The 22,263-nt window shown below is 37.8% G+C and overlaps 1 protein-coding gene across 2 annotated transcripts in view; it reads left to right on the top strand.

Moving 5' to 3' along the window:
• RABEP1 (rabaptin, RAB GTPase binding effector protein 1) overlaps nt 1-22,263 on the top strand; it is a 106,670-nt gene that overhangs the window by 65,395 nt on the left and 19,012 nt on the right. For both annotated transcript variants that reach the window (XM_060081360.1, XM_060081361.1), the window contains 6 exons: nt 4,021-4,156; nt 7,487-7,665; nt 9,701-9,832; nt 14,653-15,120; nt 16,664-16,768; nt 18,570-18,686. In XM_060081360.1, coding sequence (XP_059937343.1) covers nt 4,021-4,156; nt 7,487-7,665; nt 9,701-9,832; nt 14,653-15,120; nt 16,664-16,768; nt 18,570-18,686 — 1,137 coding nt within the window. The remainder of the gene's footprint in view (nt 1-4,020; nt 4,157-7,486; nt 7,666-9,700; nt 9,833-14,652; nt 15,121-16,663; nt 16,769-18,569; nt 18,687-22,263) is intronic.

Consider the following 22,263-nt stretch of genomic DNA (forward strand, 5'->3'; position numbering starts at 1 on the left):
AAAGTGAATTTATAGTCAGAATCTCCTTTTCTCCTGTCTCCTATCCTCCAAAAGACATTAAACACAGTTAGTTTTGCAGACAAGTTTTTCCAAAGCTCTTGGAAAGAGGTAATCCTTATATTTTACAAACTGTGTTAGAGAACAGAAAAAGAGGGAAAGCTCTCCAACTTATTTTATGAGACATAACTTCATTACAAACAAACTCACAAAAAGGTATTAAAAGAAAATTGTAGATCTGTCTCATTTAGGAATACAGAAACAAAAATTTTCCACTGTGTAGTTAAAAAAAAAGGAAAAGAAAAAGCAAAAAAGACATCATGATCAAAAAGGGATATTCCCAGAAATTTAGGATGGTATATCACCAGAAAACCTATTATTTTTATGTACCACATAAAAAGATTATAGGAGAACAGTAATAAATTCATCTTAGATTCAGAAAGGCATTTGATAAATTTAAACACCCAATAACTTATTAAAGGGCTATTTGTCAAACCTTCAGCAAACATCATACTTAATGATGAATGTTTAGCAGCCTTACCATTAATGATGGGAACATATGAGGAGACCCGTGCTCAGTGATTTTGTTCAGATTGTTTATGTGGTCCTAGGTGGTAAGATAAGCCAAGATGAAGAAATGAGGCATAATAACTGGAAAGAAAGCAGTGAAACTGATTTTCTGTATAGGAAAGCAAGAGAATATTCAGACATACAGTTAGACCTAATAAGAGTTCAGGAAAGTTGTTTCCAGCAAGATCAACATGCAAAAATAGTAGTGTTTATGTACCCCAGTAATATCCAACTTACAAATGCAATGGGGAAAAATTCCTGTTCACAATAGCAAACAAACAAACAAAACCTATATTAGTTACCTGAGAATGTATCTAAATAAAAATGAGTAAGATCTTTATGGAACACATTATAAATGAAAATTTGAATACATGTGTGCTCCTGAGTGAGAAAATACTGTATTGTAAAGCAGGCAGTATATCCCCAAATTAATCTGTAAATTCAAAATTCCCCTCAGAATTCATCAGGGTTTAATAAGGAACTCAATAAGTAGATCCTAGAATTCATATGGACAAGCCAAGAATCAGAAATACACCCAGCAAAAATTTTTTTTTATTAATTAAATTTATTTATTTTTGGCTGTGTTGGGTCTTCATTGCTGTGCTCGGGCTTTCTCTAGTTGCAGCGAGCGGGGGCTACTCTTCATTGTGGTGCACGGGCTTCTCATTGCGGTGGCTTCTCTTGTTGTGGTGCACAGGCTCTAGGAGCGTGGGCTTCAGTAGTTGTGGCTTGTGGGCTCTAGAGCGCAGGCTCAGTAGTTGTAGCGCACGGGCTTAGTTGCTCCGTGGCATGTGGGATTTTCCTGGACCAGGGCTCAAACCCATGTCCCCTGCATTGGCAGGCAGATTCTTAACCATTGCACCACCAGGGAAGCCCCGACACCCAGCAAAATTTTGAAGAAGGCAAGGTATGGAGACTTGCCCTACCTACCAGTATTAAGACTTACAGTAGCTTTACTATTACTGTAGCTACTGTAATTAAGATAGTTTGTTGCTGGTTTAAAGATAAACAAATGGGCCAGTGGAACAGAATAGAGAGCCCAGAAATATATCCATATATATATGGAAATTTGATATTTGACAGGTGGCATTACAAGTCAGTGGGAAAAGTATGGATTATTTAAAAATAGGCTTTTCAAATAGTTATACATATGGATTAAAGTGAGGTTAGCTTTCTACCTCACACTTTTCAAAAATTTCAATGAATTAAAATCTTAAGAGTACATGTAAATCTTTAAAACTTCTAGATGTTTAAAAAGAATATGTGATGTGAGATACAAAAACATTTCTTAAATAAGGTAAAAATACTATGAAAGAAGAGATTGACAAATTTGCCTACATTAGAATATAAAACTTCCTTATTAAAAGATACCACAGGGCTTCCCTGGTGGCGCAGTGGTTGAGAGTCCGCCTGCCGATGCAGGGGACACGGGTTCGTGCCCCGATCCCGGAAGATCCCACATGCCGCAGAGCGGCTGGGCCCGCGAGCCATGGCCGCGGAGCCTGTGTGTCCGGAGCCTGTGCTCCGCAACGGGAGAGGCCACAGCAGTGAGAGGCCCGCGTACAGCAAAAAAAAAAAAGATACCACAAAAAGTTGAAAAGAGAATTATAGACTGTTAAAAGTTATCTATACCTGACAAAAAATTAGTGTCCAAAATTAATAAAAATTGCCATGTCCATAAGTGACAAATAGGCCCAACAGAGAAACAAGCAAAGAATATGAACAAGCATTTCACAGAAGAGGAAGTTAAGGAATGTGAAAAGATATTCAGTCTCACTAGAAATCAAGGAAATGTAAGTGAAAATCAAATGCCATTTTATTCTAACCAGATTGTAAGTCTTACAACATAAATTTGTTGTGTTTATCCACTATTGGAGTGTGTGAAACTCTTCCCACTTTTCAGCTGCTGTTGTGAAGTTGGAATCCCTGTTGAATATTTTGGGAGTTCTCCGGCCCTTGTTGCTTCCCTTTACTTTCTCCTGCACAGACGCTGATACCATGTAATTCCATATAGGTAGCTTTCAGTGGTTTGTCCCCACCCTCTAATTATCGCTTTTTTTTCTTTTTGGTAGATGTCATGTATTCTGAGTTCTGTTATCTTATTAGTTCTGTTGTTAGGGTGTGTGGAATTCAGGAAAATCCGTGTACCACACATTCACTGTCACCATCTTCCCAGAGTTCTGCTCAGTAGCTTTCGAATGTTAGAAATTAATTCATTATTTATAGAGTCAAATATTTATTCTAAGAAGTAATAGCTGATAGAGTTAGTGGTTATATACCACCATTTTATATCTGACATATTGACTTTCCTTTATCATTAACTGAATTACCACCTCTCCAGGTGATAGGGAAAGTGCCTGACAACAGTCAGCACTTTGTCATGCTTGGTTAGTGTACAGTACGTTTCTGGTTGGCTGACAGCCTCCAGTGAAGCATCAAATGGTAGCGTAAATAATCATTTTAGTCCATGATCAGTGCTAATGTACTGTATTAATGGTCTGGGAGGAAAGATAACTGAAAACAGATCTGGCAGCTATTTCAAGTTGAAGAAATGGGAAGATGAAAGGCATAAATATAATCTTGAAAGTGAAATTAGATATAATCATTTGAAAAAGTTGAAAGTTAGTTTAAATGGCCACAATTTAGGATGGGCAATTTGTAAGGAAGGGTAGAGCAAGTGATTCTTTAATCACTTTCTGGGGCAAGATTGCATTTTATTTTGGTTAGAACTATTTCAGATATTAGACTATATTGTTAATACTTGAAAATTATAGTTAATTGTTCAACAGAAATAAGACATTAATAAAAAAAGATGTGGGGCTTCCCTGGTGGCGCAGTGCTTGAGGGTCCGCCTGCCGATGCAGGGGACACAGGTTCGTGCCCCGGTCTGGGAAGATCCCACATGCCGCGGAGCAGCTGGGCCCGTGAGCCATGGCCGCTGAGCCTGCGCGTCCGGAGCCTGTGCTCCGCAACGGGAGAGGCCACAACAGTGAGAGGCCCGCGTACCACAAGAAAACAAAAAAAAACCAAAAAACAAAAAAACCAACAACAAAAATAAAAAATAAAAAACAACAGCAGCCTGGGTTCACTGAGTATGTGATAAAATGAGCACATGTGTATGTTGCTCTGGGGATACAAATTGGAACCACCTTTTTAAAAGCAAGGTACAAAACTGTTATGTGTAATCTCAATTGCATATTTACTCTGGTGATGATTATGGATAATGCTTACTATTAATTATTGTCAATTATGTTATTTTCCCAGTTTTCTTTAGTAAGTATATGTTTGTTTTGTAATTAAAAATTATAAATGTTAATTTGGGGGTAAATTTAAATTTACATAAATATAAATGTAAACTTTTTTCAAGGCACCTCCAGAACTTACCATTATACCTTACATTATAAGGTAGACACTGTTGGAAATTTTAGTTTAATGGAATTGCATCTTTTTCAGGTTAAAGAACTGAATCATTATCTGGAAGCTGAGAAATCTTGTAGGACTGATCTGGAGATGTACGTAGCTGTTTTGAATACTCAGAAATCTGTTTTACAGGAAGATGCTGAGAAACTTCGGAAAGAATTACATGAAGGTAAATATATATTCTTTATATTTTTAATCTCAGTCTGTAAGAGAGCTATGTAAGTAAAAGTGATATTGATTAATAACAGTAACAAATTCCAAAATGCCAATCCAACATGTTAGTGATTCAGTTTAAGCTTTGCAGTTGGTTTGAAAAGATACTTGGATTGTTAATGGTTTCTGTTTCCTCCAGGACCCCAGTAAGAATTCATAGGGCACAAACTCTGGGCAGAAAGATAATAGGAAGTTGCTGCTTAAACTGCTTTTGCTCCAGACCTATTTTGGTGGAGGTGAATTAGCGAAAGTGAAAATGGGACAGAGAGGGCAGATGGTATATTCTAGTGTTCTTAAGAAGCACCCCTATTTATAAGAGATAATTTTGATTTTGGTAGTCTGGTAGCAGAGTGATGCAGAAATTGACTCTGTTTTCTCAGGATAGGGGAAATAGACTCATCCTTTCCCATTAAAATATATGTTTGTCTTTAACTCTTTTAGTGAATCTTGTATACCTGAGATTTGTAACCTTTTTGTGTCACAGACTCCTTTGGCAGTCTTGTGAAGCCCTCTCAGAATAATGTTTTTAATACATAAAATACATAGAATTATAAAAGAAATCAATTATATTATAAAGCAGTTATCAAAATATAAATAACTGCAAACTTATAGTAATAAATGTGCTATTTTATCAATGCATTAAATAACAAGGTCTAGTACCAGGTCTAATAACTACTGTAATTTTGAAGTATGATGAGCATAAATAATATATTAAGATATCTGCAACAACTGTACTGAGATACAGAAGTATCTATGACTCCTGTTAGTGACCAAGTCATGGGTATTGTTATACTTACTGTGGTTTGTTGTCTATATTTTATAATTGAAGGAAATGATAAATTTCAGTTAGAGGTTAGTGAAAATAAAGATCTAAATTTTTACCTCATCTAAATGCATGGACCTCTTGAAATCTTCTGTTCATTGCAGGTTATACTAGTAACATGTTTTAATATGAAAATTTAGGACTGTGGTCATGGAAAATATAGCTCTTCCAAAAATAATTCAGGTTTGCATAGGAGTTAGGTTTTTATCCCAAATAGTGGGAAGTTGAAATTATATAAGCCTACAGAATTATTTTATAAAATGTTATTAAAGTAATCCAGTGTTTGAGTCTTTGGCTCTCAGGAAATGCTTTTCAAAAGTGCTGTTGCAGGGCCTCCCTGGTGGCGCAAGTGGTTGAGAGTCCGCCTGCCGATGCAGGGGATACGGGTTCGTGCCCCGGTCTGGGAGGATCCCATATGCCGCGGAGCGGCTGGGCCCGTGAGCCATGGCCGCTGAGCCTGCGCGTCCGGAGCCTGCGCGTCCGGAGCCTGTGCTCCGCAACGGGGGAGGCCACAACAGTGAGAGGCCCGCATACCGCAAAAAAAAAAAAAAAGTGCTGTTGCAGTCAAAACGACACTCAAACTCTGAAAGGGTGTCCAGAAGAAAAAGGACTTTCTGTTTAACCTGCGTGTCCCAACCCTTCCAGAAATAGTGCAAGACTACCAGACCTTCCTAATATACCTGGAGAAGTATCTGAGAAGTTTCATTAAAATGAGTAAGGGTGGGTAGAGTAATGTCTACTGAAACGTTCACACCAAAAAAGTAGTATTTACGTGAAAAGAAGATAGTTAAAAATTGAGCAGCAGTGTAAATTAGAGCCTAAATTGGGGAAGTCAGATATGCAACCAAGTGCAGTGCAGTTGCATATCATATGTGTTAGGAAGTGTGTTAGGAGGCAACAGTGCCATGAATAGGCTTCTTAAAAGAGGTTGTTAAGTGGAATTTTGAAAGATAGTTAGGTGTTTGTCAGGTCGTCAGAGAGGAGCATGGCATTCAAGGCCATTTGCATGTGGTGCAACAAGGTAACGAAACTGTAAGAAATATAGTTCAGCAAGATTAAAATGCAAGAGGCAGTGGGGCAAAATGTGAGACAGGAGAGGTAGACATGGGCCAGATCCTGGAGACCTTATGCTAAGGATTCTGGATTTTATCGTATTGGTAATAAGGAGGCTCTGAAGGATTTAGAAATTTTTTTTTTCCTAAATAACAGCTTTACCGAGATAAGGTACCTGTTCAATGATGTTTAATATATTCACAAAGTCGTACACCATCACCACTATCTACCTCCAGAACATTTTCATTACTCCAAAAAGAAATTTTGTACCCATTACCAGTCATTTCCTATTATCTTCTTCCCCCCAGCCCCTGGCTACCACTAATCTACTTTCTGTCTCTATAGATTCGCCTATTCTGGACTTCTGTATAAATGGGATTATACAGTATGTGGCCTTTTGCGTCTGGCTTCTCTGAAGGGTTTTAAGCTTGAGAGTGGTAATGTTTTACCTTCTAGAGAGTTCAGTTTTACAGCAGTGTGGAGGATAGAATACAGAGGGCCAGACGAATGGCAGGAAGGGTTATGAAGAGACTCCTGTTGTAGTTGTCTGAGTCCTAAATCTAAGGCAGAAGGCAGAAGATGGAGTGTCATATCACACAGGAAGAAGCATTAGTAGGCCTCTGTCACAGTTGAATGTGTTGGGTGAGGAAAAGTCAGAAGTATGAGTTGTCTCTCAGGTTTCTGGCTTGGGTAACTGGGTAGATGGGCTGATAGATGATACCATCTATTCTTTTTTTCCCAAAGAACATGGCTGAGCTGATGAATATCAATAACACACGCATTTACAAAGATTCTTTGACTTATCCTGAGAGGTCAAAACTAAATGGACTCAAGAAGGATTCCTGGATAACAGGATTTATTCAGAATGTATTAAAGACAATTAGGAGTGGTTACTGTGTGTTTTCCCTTTAGAGCAAGGTTTCCCAAATTGTATTCCCTAGAACATTTGTTACATCAGTGGCACTGTGGAAAGGATTTTTTGGTCAAATCAGTTTGGGAGGTACTGTATTATATATCACAAGTTTTGTATTATATATACAAAAAGTTTTGTATTATATATACACCTTACAAGATATGTATTATATATCATACTTAAGACCCTGAGTTCAAAGTCCTGCAGTAAAGAAATCTTGAAAAAAAAGTTTTTAACCCAAGGTGTCTGAAACTCACTGAGCACAGAAATCTTTTTTTCACATGTTGCTCTTCCTAGGAACACACTTTGGGAGACTGCTTAGACAGGTGGTGTGGGGACAGCTGCCTTGTCCTATGGCAGGTTGCCCCTGGGTTCTTGTCAGAGGCAGAATCCCAGACCGGATGGACCTTTGGCCAGGTCTAGTTTAGTTAGTGCTATGTTAAAGAAATTGCCTACCATTAAAATTCAGTGTTTTTGATTGGGGGATTCCTAAACAGTATGCCATCTCTTGGAGCAAGAGCGACAACAGCACAACCAGTTGAAACACACGTGGCAGAAGGCCAATGACCAGTTCCTGGAATCTCAGCGTTTGCTGATGAGGGACATGCAGCGAATGGAAATTGTGCTAACTTCAGAACAGCTCCGACAAGTTGAAGAATTGAAGAAGAAAGATCAGGTGAATACCAGTTTTGTAGGACTTATTTGCCTTGTTAATAAACCACTCCACCCTGACACATGATCATATTTCTTTATGTATATTATAGATTGACTTAAGCCTGAAACAAAGTTGATGTATGCCATTTCAAAAAACATAATAGCTGCATTTGAGGGATTTTGTTTTTCAACTTTAGAAATGGCCTTGTCTGGGGGGAAGGGGAAGAACTGATTTAGAAATGATCCTCTTCAGTCTGCAGGATGCAGTAGTGCATACTTCTGAGAAAATCTTTCTCTGCAGCTCTGTCCAGTTCTCCTAGGGCTCCTGAATTGTTTAATCCAGGCCATGTCTTTTGTGACATTGCTCTAAAAGCCTTATTAGACAGTGATGGGTGGTGATGGAGAAGGCTGGGTGATATGAAAAGGCAGGTGTCTAGAGGGCTGCATACCCAGGATCCTGTTTAGTCTGTATCTTAAAAAACAATTATTTAAATTATATGAGTAATACATAAATACATTCTCATGTTAAAATATTTTGTTTTAAATACAAAGTGAAAAAATAAAGTGATAAAGTGAAAATCTCCCTTGACATCTCACATACTTGCCTCTGCAGAAATAACCACTTTTGTAATCAGGACTAATCAGAAATAATCAGTTTGGAAGGTAGTATTCCACACCACTTCTATGTGTTTATAAGTGTATATTCAGGTTTCTTTTTTTTTTCCCCATACAACTGAAATCATAGTATAAGTATTTATTCTGTAGCTTATTTTTCTCATAAGCATCATCTTGGATATATTTTCACTTTAGAGATCTATCTCATTCTTGTTAGCTGGTAACATGGATGTACTATTTTTGATTTAATCCTTCTCTTTGTAGTGGGCATCTAGATGGTTTCTTCCTTTCTTCTTTTTTTTTTTTTTGTCATTTCAAATAGTTTTGCAGCTAATATCCTATACTATGTTGTGTATGTGTGCAAATATTTCCCTAGGATAGCTGTGTAGAAGCTTTTGTAGGTACTGTAAGAAATATTTTAAATTATCTTGTGTAACTTAGGTTAGATTTTGTTTTTCAGAAGTTTTTTCCTTTTTAAATTTCTTTTCCCTTAATTGATTCATTCATCTTGTGTGTAGACACAGTCAACTTGAGGATTTAGATTCTAAAGTACAGATAAAATCATGCTTTTCCTGCTTCCCGTTAGAATAGTCTAAATTCCAGAACTGGTCATTTAAGGCCTATGCGCCAGCTTTGTGCTAAGGCTTTATATGTAAAGCTTTATCTCATGTGATTCTCAAAACAGAAAAACACACAACAAAAGTTCCCATATGAGATAGGGACTAATGGCATATCTGAAGGTTGACCAATCTCTGATTCCAGAGTCTAAGCACTTAATCACCACCCCCTTCTCCATGTACCTCACTACTCATGTGCCTGCCCTCTTTTTAGTCACATGAGATTATTCAGTATTCCCCACATGCCTGCTCTTCTGTGCCCCTCTCCCTTTTACATACTTCTTTTCTCCCTGGAACCCTTGCTTGTCTGCTCTCACACAATTGGCAAACTCATCTTACTGATTCTTCAAGATCTAGCTCAAGTGTTACCTTCTTTGGGCCCCCCTTTCTAGCTCCCTCAGATGAAATCTTTGTTTTCTCTCCTATAGAACCTTGTACATACTTATATAGTGATGTAATCGTGTATTTGTCCCTCCCCACTAGAGTGTTTTGCGGGGGGCATTGAAGGTATCTTTGATCTTTGTTGAGTGAATTATTATATCAGCTTCAGTCATTCATTTGTATTTCATATAAATTTGTACATGTTTCATATGGATGTGTAATGCCATAACTTTTTCCTATTTGTTTTCCGTAATAAGCCGAAGGAACATTCTATGTAAATTTTCTTTCTCAAATCACTTGAAGAAGAGGTGGGTGATTTGCTCTCTTTTGTTTTGCCTTTCATGTAGTATACTTTTATATTTGTTTTGAGTGGTTAAAGAACTGTGGGAATCATTTAAGTATAGATTACCTGGGTAATATGTATTTTTTCTTCCTAACTTTTAGGAGGAAGATGAACAACAAAGACTTAGTAAGAGAAAGGATCATAAAAAAACAAATGTTGAGGAAGAAGTAAAAATACCAGTAGTGTGTGCTTTAACTCATGAAGAATCTTCAGCCCAGTTATCAAATGAGGAGGTATAATGAATCTATAATTAAAATCATCGTATACACAGTGTGAACCATTTTTAGCTTCTCATATATCGGTTAGTTACATTGTTCATATGGGAAGTGGGTAATAGCTACTAGCTGAAAATTAGCTAAAGTGATAATACTTTATTTTCAACTATTTTTACAGTATTATAGGTAGTACAGTTTGAAACACGCAGTTTCTCTCGTGGTCTGTGAAACAATTAGATGTTCTTTTTTCTAGCGGTTCCAAAATTAAAACATTAGAAGAAAATTTAAATAATATCTGCAAAATCTTTTTTGATATGAATAAATGTTTCTAATACCTTGAGCTTTTGTTTAAAAGAGATTTTATCTAAAGTATTGAAACACTTAATTCTCTATGGCCTGTATTTGAGTATTATCAAGTATTAGATCTTAAGCCCTGAGAAGAGTGTGTGGGGTTTGGCAGATTGTGATGGAGTAGGGTAGAGCATTTCAGGTATTGGGAGTGGGCAGAGTAGAGAGACCTGGAGGTGGAAAGTGGAAAGCGGTGTTCCTATGGCCTCATCGCCTCTCACCCACATGTGGCAAGGGCCTCCTCATTACATTTCCTGTCTTCAGCCTGTCCCATTCCACTGTACCCTCAGCATTACTGTCAGACTTATTTTAAGAGTAGCTATAGCCAGGCTACTCCCCTAGTCAGAACCACCACTCACTCCCATTACCTACATAATTAAGTGCAACTTCCTCACTCAGACAGTCAAGACCCTTCATAATATGCGTTCTGTTTTAGCCACATTGCTCATCTTGTTGTGCCATACTCTCTGCCTTGCACATTGGTTCCTTTACCTGGAATGCTTACCTCCCTCTGCCTTTCTGAGTTCTGGAATTCTTCTATTCATCCTTCAAGACTCAAGCTGATATCTCTTTTTTTTTTTTTTTTTTTTGCGGTACGCGGGCCTCTCACTGCTGTGGCCTCTCCTGTTGCGGAGCACAGGCTCCGGACGCGCAGGCCCAGCGGCCATGGCCCACAGGCCCAGCCGCTCCGCGGCATGCAGGATCCTCCGGGACCGGGCCATGAACCCACGTCCCCTGCATCGGCAGGTGGACTCTCAACCACTGTGCCACAAGGGAAGCCCTGATATCTCTTCTTTAGGGAAGGAAATGCTTCTGTTAATTGACTTTAGGGTAAAAACTAAGGTCCCCAGTTTGCCATACTAGGGCCTTTGGAGTTGAATTGACCCTTTCAGCCTTAGCATACTCTCCACTTCACAGCCAGACGTTTCTACTAGCTGTCCATGCTCATATGCATTTATACTGTCCCTGCTGTTTAGAGATTCATACTTACTCCCCCACCCCTACCTCCTTTCCCTGCCTGGTGAACCAGTTTCAGATAAATTGGATAAGGGTCTTTTCTCACTTTCAAAGGTATTATGTTTTTGTTTAATTTGCAGGTTTACTCTGAGCCATGTAAAATCTACTTGCTGGTGGCTCATATTTCTATGTTTATGGATTATTTGACATTGAAAAAATGCTTTAAAAAATCCTAGTGGACACTGAAAAGTATGATGTAATTGTTTTTGTACATTCTCTCTCTTGGCTCATACACTAAGAACCTTGCCCTGATTCTGCTTTGTCTTTTTTTTAAAATAGACTTCCAAGAGAATGTCTCAATTTTTGCGTACTGCCAAATATTATGTGGTTTCTGCATCATGCAGTCCTGTGTCCAGGAATGTTTGGCAAAGTTTCATACTTAAAAAAAAATATTCTAGCAGGAAAACAGGAAAAGGAAATTTGTTGTGATTTATAGTGAAGCACTTAAAATTTTTTAATAGTGTCTTAACAGATTTATACTGTATATTGTGCATAACATTTTCTGACATTGAAATATCTTATAGCCTTTCAGATCTGATGTTTTGCAGTTTGAATGTTGAATGTACTTGTTTTATATTGAGAGGCAGTGACAGTTTACTTTAGCCTGTTGATTTAAAGTTAATATGGAATGCTTTGGAGACTTAGATATATTGCTAAAGCCACTTAAAATTTGTAGGACCCTATATTTTCTTTAACCTAAATGCTTAGAATATGCTTTTCTCACCACAAAAGTAATATGTGTTCATTATGGAAAATTTGGAAAGTACAGAAAGTCATACAAAATAAAAATAACTGATAATTCTACTAGCCAGAGATACCACCACTAACATTTTGGTATGTACCTCTCCTTTCCCTCTTTTTCCATTTCCAAAGGTAACAAATGTGTGTTTCTATTTGTACTTTTTAAACATAATACAGATTGTAACTGTGCATGATGTTTTATGTACATTTTTTTCCCCCACTTAAATCTGTCTTTAAAGGTTTTGGCACATCAGTGTTCTCCCCCACAATGATATTTAATGACTAACAGTATGTCAGCATGTAAATGTACCATAATTCCTTAATCTCCTACAAATTGATGTGCCCAGGTTTTAATTATAAATTAAAGGTGACCGAGTGATGACATAGAGAGGTTAATGCCATTGGACAAAAAGTTTAATGTTACAGTCCCTCTAGAAATGAGAGTCATGGTACACTGTGCAGAGTCACATGGAGAAGCACCAGAGTTGGTCATGAAGCAAAAGCAGGAGCAAGGGGAAAGCATGGACCACAGCCATTATTGGGATTTTTGAGGGAAAGGTAGGGCAGGGTAAATAGCATAGGACTGGCTAGTTTGAATAAATCCAGTGGGATTTGGGGCATAGAGTCTATCTTCAGTTTTCTGGTACCTGGCCCTGGGTTGATTTAGAACAGGGGAAATACTGGCTTGGTGTGCAAGAGTTAGATAAAGGAGTTGGTTGGGAGTATTGACTTGAGATTGGTTGATTTAGATGTGAAAGACATATTCATAGGCAAGTTGTTTATTATTTCTAGGAAGTAGCTAGTTTGGAAGAGGCAGTCTCTCCTCAGCCAGCAAGGCCTTCAAAAGGTCAAAAACATCATAAAACATAGAAAATAAGCATGATTAACACACTAACAGTCAGTTGTTTCATTTTTCACTAGTAAAAAAATTTTCATTATTGTGAGTAATGCCATAATGCTATTATATATAATTCTTCTTTGTATAAAAGTCATGGACTTATCTGATTACTCCCTTAATACAAGTTCTTGGGAAGAGAACTGCTGAGTTTAAGAGCATAAACAAACATATTGTTGAATCATCTTTCAGAAACAGTGTAACAGTTCACAGACCCCTACAAGTATATGTTCCTTATAAGTATTGTTATCAGCATGGTAGTCTGGTGTTTTTTAAATGGCCCTCACAACTTTCTTGCCCCTATCCCCTTCCTTCTTTGGTGTCACATTGGCATTGTGTTAATATATGATAGCGTTAGATGTCGTGTTCCTTTATAAGCTAACAGAATGCTCTCTCTCCAGTTTTTATTAGGGTGCTTATTTGGGACCTTTGCCGTAGCTAGCTCAGTATATACTAGATTTGTGTTCCTCAGCCATCGGAATTTCACAGATTAAAAAACCTTAAAAAAAAAACCTTTAAAAAGAAATAAATGGAGGAATTAACATAAAAGTTGTCAACTTTTTATTATACCAAGTAAGGATATTTTTAAAACATTGAAAAAAATCTGTATTTTAATCTTTTCCAGTTCATAAAAGGAAGGGCATTTAACAACAAAAAGTAGAAAGGATAGTATCTTAAAATAAAAGCCGATTCTTTAAATTGAATAAATTTAGTTTCAAGAAAAACTTGCTACATTTTCCTTGCTTTCTGATTTTCCTACAGACTGTGCTAGAATGATACTGGTGTGCTTTTTTGACTTTGGGAGTGTGCTGCACCACATTAAAAAAAAAGTTGAAATGGAATTCACATAAAAAATTAACCATTTAAAATGTGCAATTCATTGGCCTTTAGTACATTTACAGTGTTGTGCAACCATTACCTGTCTAGTTTCAGAAGATTGTCATCGCCCCCAAAAGAGGAGACCCCTTATATCACTAAGGAGTCACACCCTACTCTCCTTTCCCTTTAATCTCTGGCAACCACTAATTTGTTTTTGGTCCCTGTGGATTTACCTATTCTGGATATTTCATAGAGATGGAATCGTACAGTGTGTGTGACCTTTTGCGTCTGGCTTCTTTCACTTGATGCAGCCTTATTTAACATGTTGACTACACCTTGTTTGAAACTTAGTTTCTAGCGTACAACATTATCCTCATTTCCCTTCTATTCTGGGTACTCCTTCCTCTGTCCATCCCCAAAATGGACAAAATTGTTGTTTCTCAGGGCCTTGCTCTTAGCTTTCTTCATATCCTACAGACTCATCCTAAGTGTTCTGATTTGCTGCCGTGGCTTTAATTATTACTGTGTAGTGGTTACTCCCAAGTCTCTATCTAAAGACTTCTTTGTCCCTCTATTGGGTGGACATCTCTACTTGGATATACAGCAGGCACCTCATGTTCCATATACCCAATACTGAATTTCAGGAGACTTCCCTGATTCTTATGTCTGGGCTGAATTCCTCTCCTTGAGCTCCCAGAGCATTCAGTACATAGCTGTAGCCTGTCATTTTATTGAATATGATATTCTAATAGCCTGTTTACTTGGTTCACTTGTTTATTTTTTTCATGAAACTAAGCATTTTGAAGTCAGAGATTGTTCACATTCGTATCCTGAGTGCTTGGTTTAGTGCCCAGGATATAGAAGACACTCAATAAATGTTTGTTCAATGAATATATGAAGGCAGCACACTAAAGATTGTCATGTGTAACCTGTGGCAAAATACTTTATAAAATATGATAGTTTTTCTCTTTGAAAATATCAGGAATTGTCTAACTGGCAATGTATTTTCACATTTCAGGAGCATTTAGATAGCACCCACGGTTCAGTCCATTCCTTAGATGCAGACTTACTGTTGCCATCCGGGGATCCATTCAGTAAATCAGACAATGACATGTTTAAAGATGGACTCAGGAGAGCACAGTCTACAGACAGCTTGGGAACCTCAGGCTCACTGCAATCCAAAGCTTTAGGCTACAACTACAAAGCAAAATCTGCTGGGAACCTGGACGAATCAGATTTTGGACCGTTGGTAGGAGCAGATTCGGTGACTGAGAACTTTGAGACTGCCTCCCTTGGGTCACTGCAAATGCCAAGTGGGTTTATGTTAACCAAAGATCAGGAAAGAGCAATCAAGGCAATGACACCAGAACAAGAAGAAACGGCATCCCTCCTGTCTAGTGTCACACAGGGTATGGAAAGTGCTTATGTGTCTCCCAGTGGTTACCGCTTAGTCAGTGAGACAGAATGGAATCTCCTGCAGAAAGAGGTGAGTTATCTTCCTGGCTTCTCCTCTCGCTCACTTTGAGGGATACTGGGTAGCTCTGGATTTATTGTTCATTGAAGAGATGGTCCCTGGAGTCAGTGCTCACACTTGTTGCCAGCAAATGGGTGTTAACCCATATTGTCCGACCCTTGTCATTGTCTGCTTTGGCTGTTCCTGGTGATTATGACAGAGAAGGGAACTGACTAGCTGATTGTGTTAAGTGTGAACTTCTCCACCTGAAGTCACGTTTCTTAAGTTGGAGCGATCTGCTTGAATAGCATAGCTACCTTTGTGTAGCCCACATTTGGTTTCCTTGCAGTTTTCTATTATCTCAGTGTATTCCAAGATGCATATTCTTTCATCTTTCCTTGAGATCTAAAGTACAAATGCTTTTCAGCAGTTAATGCTTAGAGTGAGTTTAAGGAGGGGGTGGAAAATATGTGAGAGAAGAGAAGGCAACATTTAATGAGGTTAATTTTCCTCCTAATAATATTTGCAAACTCAGAAGTAAGATTAGGAGATAAAAACTTAAATATGTATTTGCATAGTGCTTTACAGATTACAAAGCCTTTTCACATACCTCTTTTCTTTGAGCTTCTTGATAATAATGAGACAATCAGGGCATGATTTTCTCCAACTTAGAAAGGTCAAATGAGTTGCTCAAGTTTCCCCTTTGACTTAGTAGCAAAACCTGGGTTAGGATACAGGTTTTTTAAATTAATTAATTTATTTTTGCTATGTTGGGTCTTCATTTCTGTGCGAGGGCTTTCTCTAGTTGTGGCAAGCGGGGGCCACTCTTCATCGCGGTGCGCGGGCCTCTCACTATCGCGGCCTCTCATTGCGGAGCACAGGCTCCAGATGTGCAGGCTTAGTAGTTGTGGCTCACGGGCCTAGTTGCTCCGTGGCATGTGGGATTCTCCCAGACCAGGGCTCGAACCCGTGTCCCCTGCAATAGCAGGCAGATTCTCAACCACTGTGCCACCAGGGAAGCCCCAGGATACAGGTTTTATGACTCCCAGCGCTTTCTTTTACTCAGGGCTACTTCTCTTTAAAGAAGCTGTTGATTAGCAAGTGGAACAGCTTATTAAGCCTGAAAGAAACTGTTCTCCTTGGTCTCATGCAAAACGTTTTGAGAAGGTGCTATTTAATTGTTTCATACCTCCTTTGTGCTTGGAGCTGGTGAAATGGTTACTTTGCACTCCACCCTTCCCCATCCCCTCCCTTGTTGGGTAGTATTGATTTAAATTGTGAGTGCCACAGTATAGTACCTTTTGCTTTCCTTGTGTTTCCCTCAAATGTGGTGTTTTGTGGCCCTTAGTCTCTTGATGATAAAGTTGTGTCCCTTGTTTTCCTGTCATACTTATATTGGACTTAGATTTTTTAGAATCCAGCTCTCTATTGTAACTTCTTGCCATAAGTCGCTGAATAAATTGTTTACTCCATTTTCTACTTCGAGTAACATAGGTAAGACTGCACGTGTTCCTCAAGTATGTGATGTAGACTTGTTTAGTTCTGCCTGATAAGAGGTAATTTTGGTGCCCTTCAGGTACATAATGCTGGAAATAAACTTGGTAGACGTTGTGATATGTGTTCCAATTATGAAAAACAGTTACAAGGAATTCAGATTCAAGAGGCTGAAACAAGAGACCAGGTGAGTTTCTCTTGGGGTTTGTGAAATTGGTGAGCTGTTGTAGTTTTCATTGGAGGTGCTGAGTTAATTGCCCTTCACCCCTCCCAATTTGCTTTATGAAGTATATTCATCTTGTTAAGTCTGAAATAATCTGGTACATGCAACGTCAGTTACATTTCTAGTGGGAGCACACTATAGAATTTTTGTTTTTGTGTGTCTTTGCTTCATTAGCTTGCCCAATACCACACAGGTCAGCTCAGCTGGCATATCTCCTCTCCCAGCCTGTTCCTTCTGCTCAAGGCCTAGAAGTGTTATTGTCAGGAATGCATGCACACCGAAAGTGCTTTATGATACAGAGATTTAAGGGAGATAAGGGGTTGGGTTGACTGTTGCTTCTAATTGGATAAAACTTAATTGGATATTACATTAATCAGGATTTGTACTCTTCATTGCTTATTGCCTATTTCTTGTCATAAATTTGTTGAAGTAAGTTCAGTTTGCAGGGTCACAGAAATTAAGATTTGGTAGATTAGGTATGCTGAAACTGACAAGTACCTTTCCAAATACAGTGCCTAATAATGGGTTCCCTGATAACATTTAGGAAATGATGTAGAACTTCATGAGAGTAAACTTGTGAAAGTATATGTAAGGAAAAAATAACTTTTTTCTTATATTTCCAAATTGTTCTTTGGTTATTATGGAGAGTGTTACCCTAGTCTTCAAAATAAGCTTAAGCAGGTTAGAATGATGGTTTAATATTTTCAAATGCCTTTGGCATTAATTTTCTCCATATATGCTTTTTTTTTTTTTTTTTAGATGGCTTAGAGGTAAGTTTCTAAAGCTATTTGTGAAGCTACTATATCAATAGTTGGCCTCTGATAGTGTGGTATAGGAATGGGGGGTATCTTGGATTCCATAGTCGTGTCAATAGACATTTTACTCTTGCTTCATCTGTGCAGGCACTTCGCTGGGTTCTGAGTATTCAGATACAGAGAGAACACCGTACTGCCCATAGGGAGCTTTCAGTGTTGCAATCCAAGCCATCAGTTCAATATGGTTTGTTCCTGTACATGTACAAGTAGAACTAGAGGATGAGCAGAGGCATCTAAGTTAAATATGGGCTGTTAACTAGGGAAGATAACAGTTCAGCTAAGTTTGTTTTAGAGCTAGAGTAAAAATTAGGAAAAGAAGTGGAGAAAGGGTGTTCAAGGAGAGGAAATGTGTACAAAGGAACAGTTATGAAGGAAAGTTGTGTGTTCTAGGAAGTATGAATAGTTTATGTGGCTGGGCATAAGGGGGGGTGTGTGTGAGAGAGAGAGAAAGAGAGAGTGGAGAGAGAGTGGGGGGAAGATAGTGGGAGAGGAAGCTACAAAGGGAAGGCCATGATGAGATAATTGAGGGAGGGGTGTGATGACTGACGGGATTTAAATTTTACCCTGAGGACTTTGGGAGGCATTTAAGGATTTTAAGTAGGGAAATAATATGATTTGACTTTCATTTTAGAAATATTTATTGTGTTAGAGTGGATTGTAGATTGGCAGCAGAAGATAGAGTCAGGGAGGCCAGTGCCCTAGCCTAGAAGACCCAGGAGGAAAAGCAGATATTTTCAAATGAGATAATGGATATGAAAAATGTTTTGTTAACTGTAAAGCACAGTATAGTTGTCAAATGAGGTAATTCATCCCAATTTTTTCCCAAATTGACAAATTTGTTTCTCAGGAAAAAAGATTAGGTTTAAAAAAATTTTCTGGAGGTAGGGATTTTTTTTGAAGTTTATGAAAATTCTGGTACTTCCTTCTAATTGTCGTTTAAAATTGCATAGGTGAAAAAGCTACAGGTGATGCTAAGGCAAGCAAATGATCAGTTAGAGAAGACAATGAGAGATAAACAGGAGCTGGAAGACTTCATAAAGCAGAGCACAGAAGATTCAAGTCACCAGGTAAGTGAGGGTTTTGGAATGTGGCCCCTGGGAGATGACTGAGTTGTTTAAATAAAAGTGTTCTGAAAACCTAGTAAGGTTTCTTTCTTGCCCTGAAGATCTGGCAGTTCTGTTTTCCCTCAGATAAGAATATCTCAGACTCATCTTTCTCTGGTGTCTGTTTTACAGATTTAAGGGAAATAACTTTAGAAATAACTGGTTAGTAAATATCAGGAGGCTCTGGTTCTCTTTTCCCCTTTGATTTTTTATTAGGTTTTTCTGCTGCACAAGAAACCTGCTGACAAGAAAGATGCTGGTTATCTTCTTTTTGACTTTTTGAAAAATACCATGCATAGGAAAAAACGTGACCGTATACAGATATACCAAACATATCTGAACTAACATCTGTGTAACCACCAAGATCGAGTAATAGAAAATTAGCTAGTACCCCAGAAGCCCTCACTTTCCCCCTCCTCTTACTACTTCCTCCCTAGAGGTAACTACAGTCCTAACGTCTAACATCATTAGATTAGCTTTGTCTGCTTTCTTATTTTAACAAATGAATCATATAGTCCGTATTCAATGAATGACACAATCATTCATTGTGTTTGTCTTCCTCCATTCAACATTGTGAGGTTCCTACTCACAAATGTGTGTGGTAGTTGTTATTTTCATTGCTGTATACTCGTACCATTGTATGGATATATTATAATTTACCCATCTTAATGTTATGAGCATTTGGGTTGTTTCCAGTTGTGGGATATTATGAATAATTCTACTTTGAAATTTCTGTATAGGGCTTGTTGCACATGTTGCTGCTGGGTATATGCTTAAGAGTGGAATCAAAATGTTCAAAATGGGTCAAAATGGGTCAAAATGGGTCAAAATGTTCAAAATGTATGTCAACTTTTGGAGATAATAATGCCAGAAAGTGGTTATGTGAATTTATACTCTCCCCAGCAATGTATGAGAATAATTCCTGTGGGTCCGCAGTCTCGACAGACTTCATTTTGTGTTATTTTAATTATAGCCATTTTGGTGGGTGTGTAATGCTATTTCATGGTGGCTTAGTTTGCATTTCTCTTACGACCATTGAGGTTATTTAGCATTTTTCATGTCTGTTAGCCTTTGGGATATCATTGTGTGTGGGTGTATGTGTGTGTGTGTATGTGTGTGTGTGTTTGAAATTACTTCTCAAGTCTTATGCTTGATTTTTTATTGGGTTGTCTCTTTTTTTTTCCACTTATTTTTCTGATAGGAGTTCTTTATATAATCTTATTAGAGCCTTTTGGTGATGTGTCCCAAATGTCTTCTACTCAGTACCTTAGATTCATTATTTTAATTGTGTCTTTTTATGAACAGAAGTTCTTAATTTTAATGTAGTCAAATTTATTGATCTTTTCTTTATGATGAGTGATTTTTATCCTGGTTTTTAAAAGAATATTTTCTTACCCTGGGGTTATATGAAGATATTTTCATGTATTTTGTAGAAGCTTCATTTTTTATAGTCACTTACATTGATATCTAAAATCCATCTAGAACTGACTTTTATGTATAAGCTGAGATATGGGTAAATTTTTATTTTATTTTTTCATATGAAGAGTCAGTTCCTGTACCATTTAGTCAAAAGATCATCTTTTTCTCACTGCTCTGCAAGATCATCTTTGTTAACTATCAAGTTAATGTACATGTGTGGGTCAGTTTGAGGACTCTGTTTTATTTGATTAGTCTATTTGCCTATTTTTGTGCCAGATTCTGTGCTGTAATTTATAGTAAATTTTTCATTTGTTTCTTTAAATGAAACATAAAGTTAGAAACTTTACAGTTTAGAAACATATAGTTTCTAAAAACTATAAAAGTTTTTCTCTGCTGAGAACTATGTTTTCATTCATTTCAACAGTATTTACCTTTACACTAGGCAGCATAGTTACAATAGCTACTTTAAAGTCTTTGATAAGTCCAACCTAGGTCATCCTGGGGTTGGCATGTGTTGATTTTCTTTCCTCTTGAGAATTGGCCACATTTTCCTGATTCTTTCTATGTCAAGGACTTTTAGATTGATCTTGGAGATTATGAATATTTTATCGTGAGACTCTCAGTTCTGTTAACCTGATTAGGTTCGTTCATAAGTTCTGTCTTGCCTTCTGTAGTAGGTAGTTCTAATGTCAGTTAATTTTTAAAAGCCTTTGCAGTGCTCCTTTGGATGTGTCCATGTATGTATATAGCTCAGGGGTCAGTGTGAGACTTGTGCTGGTTCATGCACAGAATTAGGGGATCCTTTTTCTAGCTCTCTTCTCTCAGTACTACTCTACTCATCAGCTCATGGGGACCCTGCCCTGGCCCTGTGATCAGAAAAACAGTTGTTTGTCCTGTGCTGCTGCATCTGTTGTGGCTTCACAACTGGGGCAGCTCTCAGATTCATACTGGCAGAAAATAGGAAAAAAACCCCAAATAAGCAGTAAACTGCAGTATGAATTGTTTCTTCCCATTTTGATTTTCCTCCCTAAACTGTCTGCTTTTGCTTATTTTTTAGAGTTCTCAGGTAGTTGCTTTTTGTATTTTTTTCCAGAGTTTTTAGTTGTAATAAGGGGAGAGAATGGCCTTGGTGGGCTTAGTCCATCTTGAACAGTGCCAGAAGTCTCCGTTCTCTCATATTTTTGTTTATTAGACATATCTTTTTCTTTCCACCTTCATTCAAGAAGGATACTCTGTAGTCAGGTATAGAATTCTGAGTATTTATGATATTTTCTTTCAGCACTTTGAAGTTCTTATTCCATTGCTTCTGGCTTCCATGTTTCTGATGAGAAGTCAGCTGTGTGTCTTACTGTTGTTCCTTTGAAGGTGAAATGTTATTTTTTCCGTGGCTGTTGAAAAGATGTTCGTTTTGGCTTTTGTTATTAACAGTTTTACTGTGCTGTATACCTAGGTGTGTCTTTCTTCATATTTCTGCCGTTTGGAGTTCACAGGGTTTCTTGGATCTCTGAGTTAATGTCTTACATCGTGATTGGAATATTCTCAGCCATATGTCTCTTTTTTTTTTTTTTTTTTTCGGTATGCGGGCCTCTCACTGTTGTGGCCTCTCCCGTTGCGGAGCACAGGCTCCGGACGCGCAGGCTCCGGACGCGCAGGCTCAGCGGCCATGGCTCTCAGCCATATGTCTCTTTAAAAATTTGTTTTTATTGAGATAAACATAAAGTGCATAAATCTCAAGTGTACAATTTGGTGAATTTTAACGTGTGAAAAATTTTACTAGGGTAATAAATCATCATCTGCCTCAAGATACTGAACATTTCTAATACACTCATGTTCTTTACTAATAAGTAAATACCCCACCTGCCTATTCTTAGAGGTAGCCAGTATTCTAACTTTTAACACTATGTTTTAGAATTGCTTGTTGTTGGACTTCATATAAATGGAATCATATAGTATGTAGCCTTTTGCATCTGGTCTGTTGGGTCATTATGTCTGTGAGACTTATCCATATTCTGTGTCTCAGTAGTTAGATTTTAATGCTATGTATATTCTATAATATGAGTATACCATAATTCATTTATCCATTCTACAGTTGAGCGATATTTGGATTGTTTCTGGGTTTTGG

The sequence above is a fragment of the Mesoplodon densirostris genome, chromosome 18 (genome assembly GCF_025265405.1).
Source record: "Mesoplodon densirostris isolate mMesDen1 chromosome 18, mMesDen1 primary haplotype, whole genome shotgun sequence".
NCBI lineage: Eukaryota > Metazoa > Chordata > Mammalia > Artiodactyla > Ziphiidae > Mesoplodon > Mesoplodon densirostris.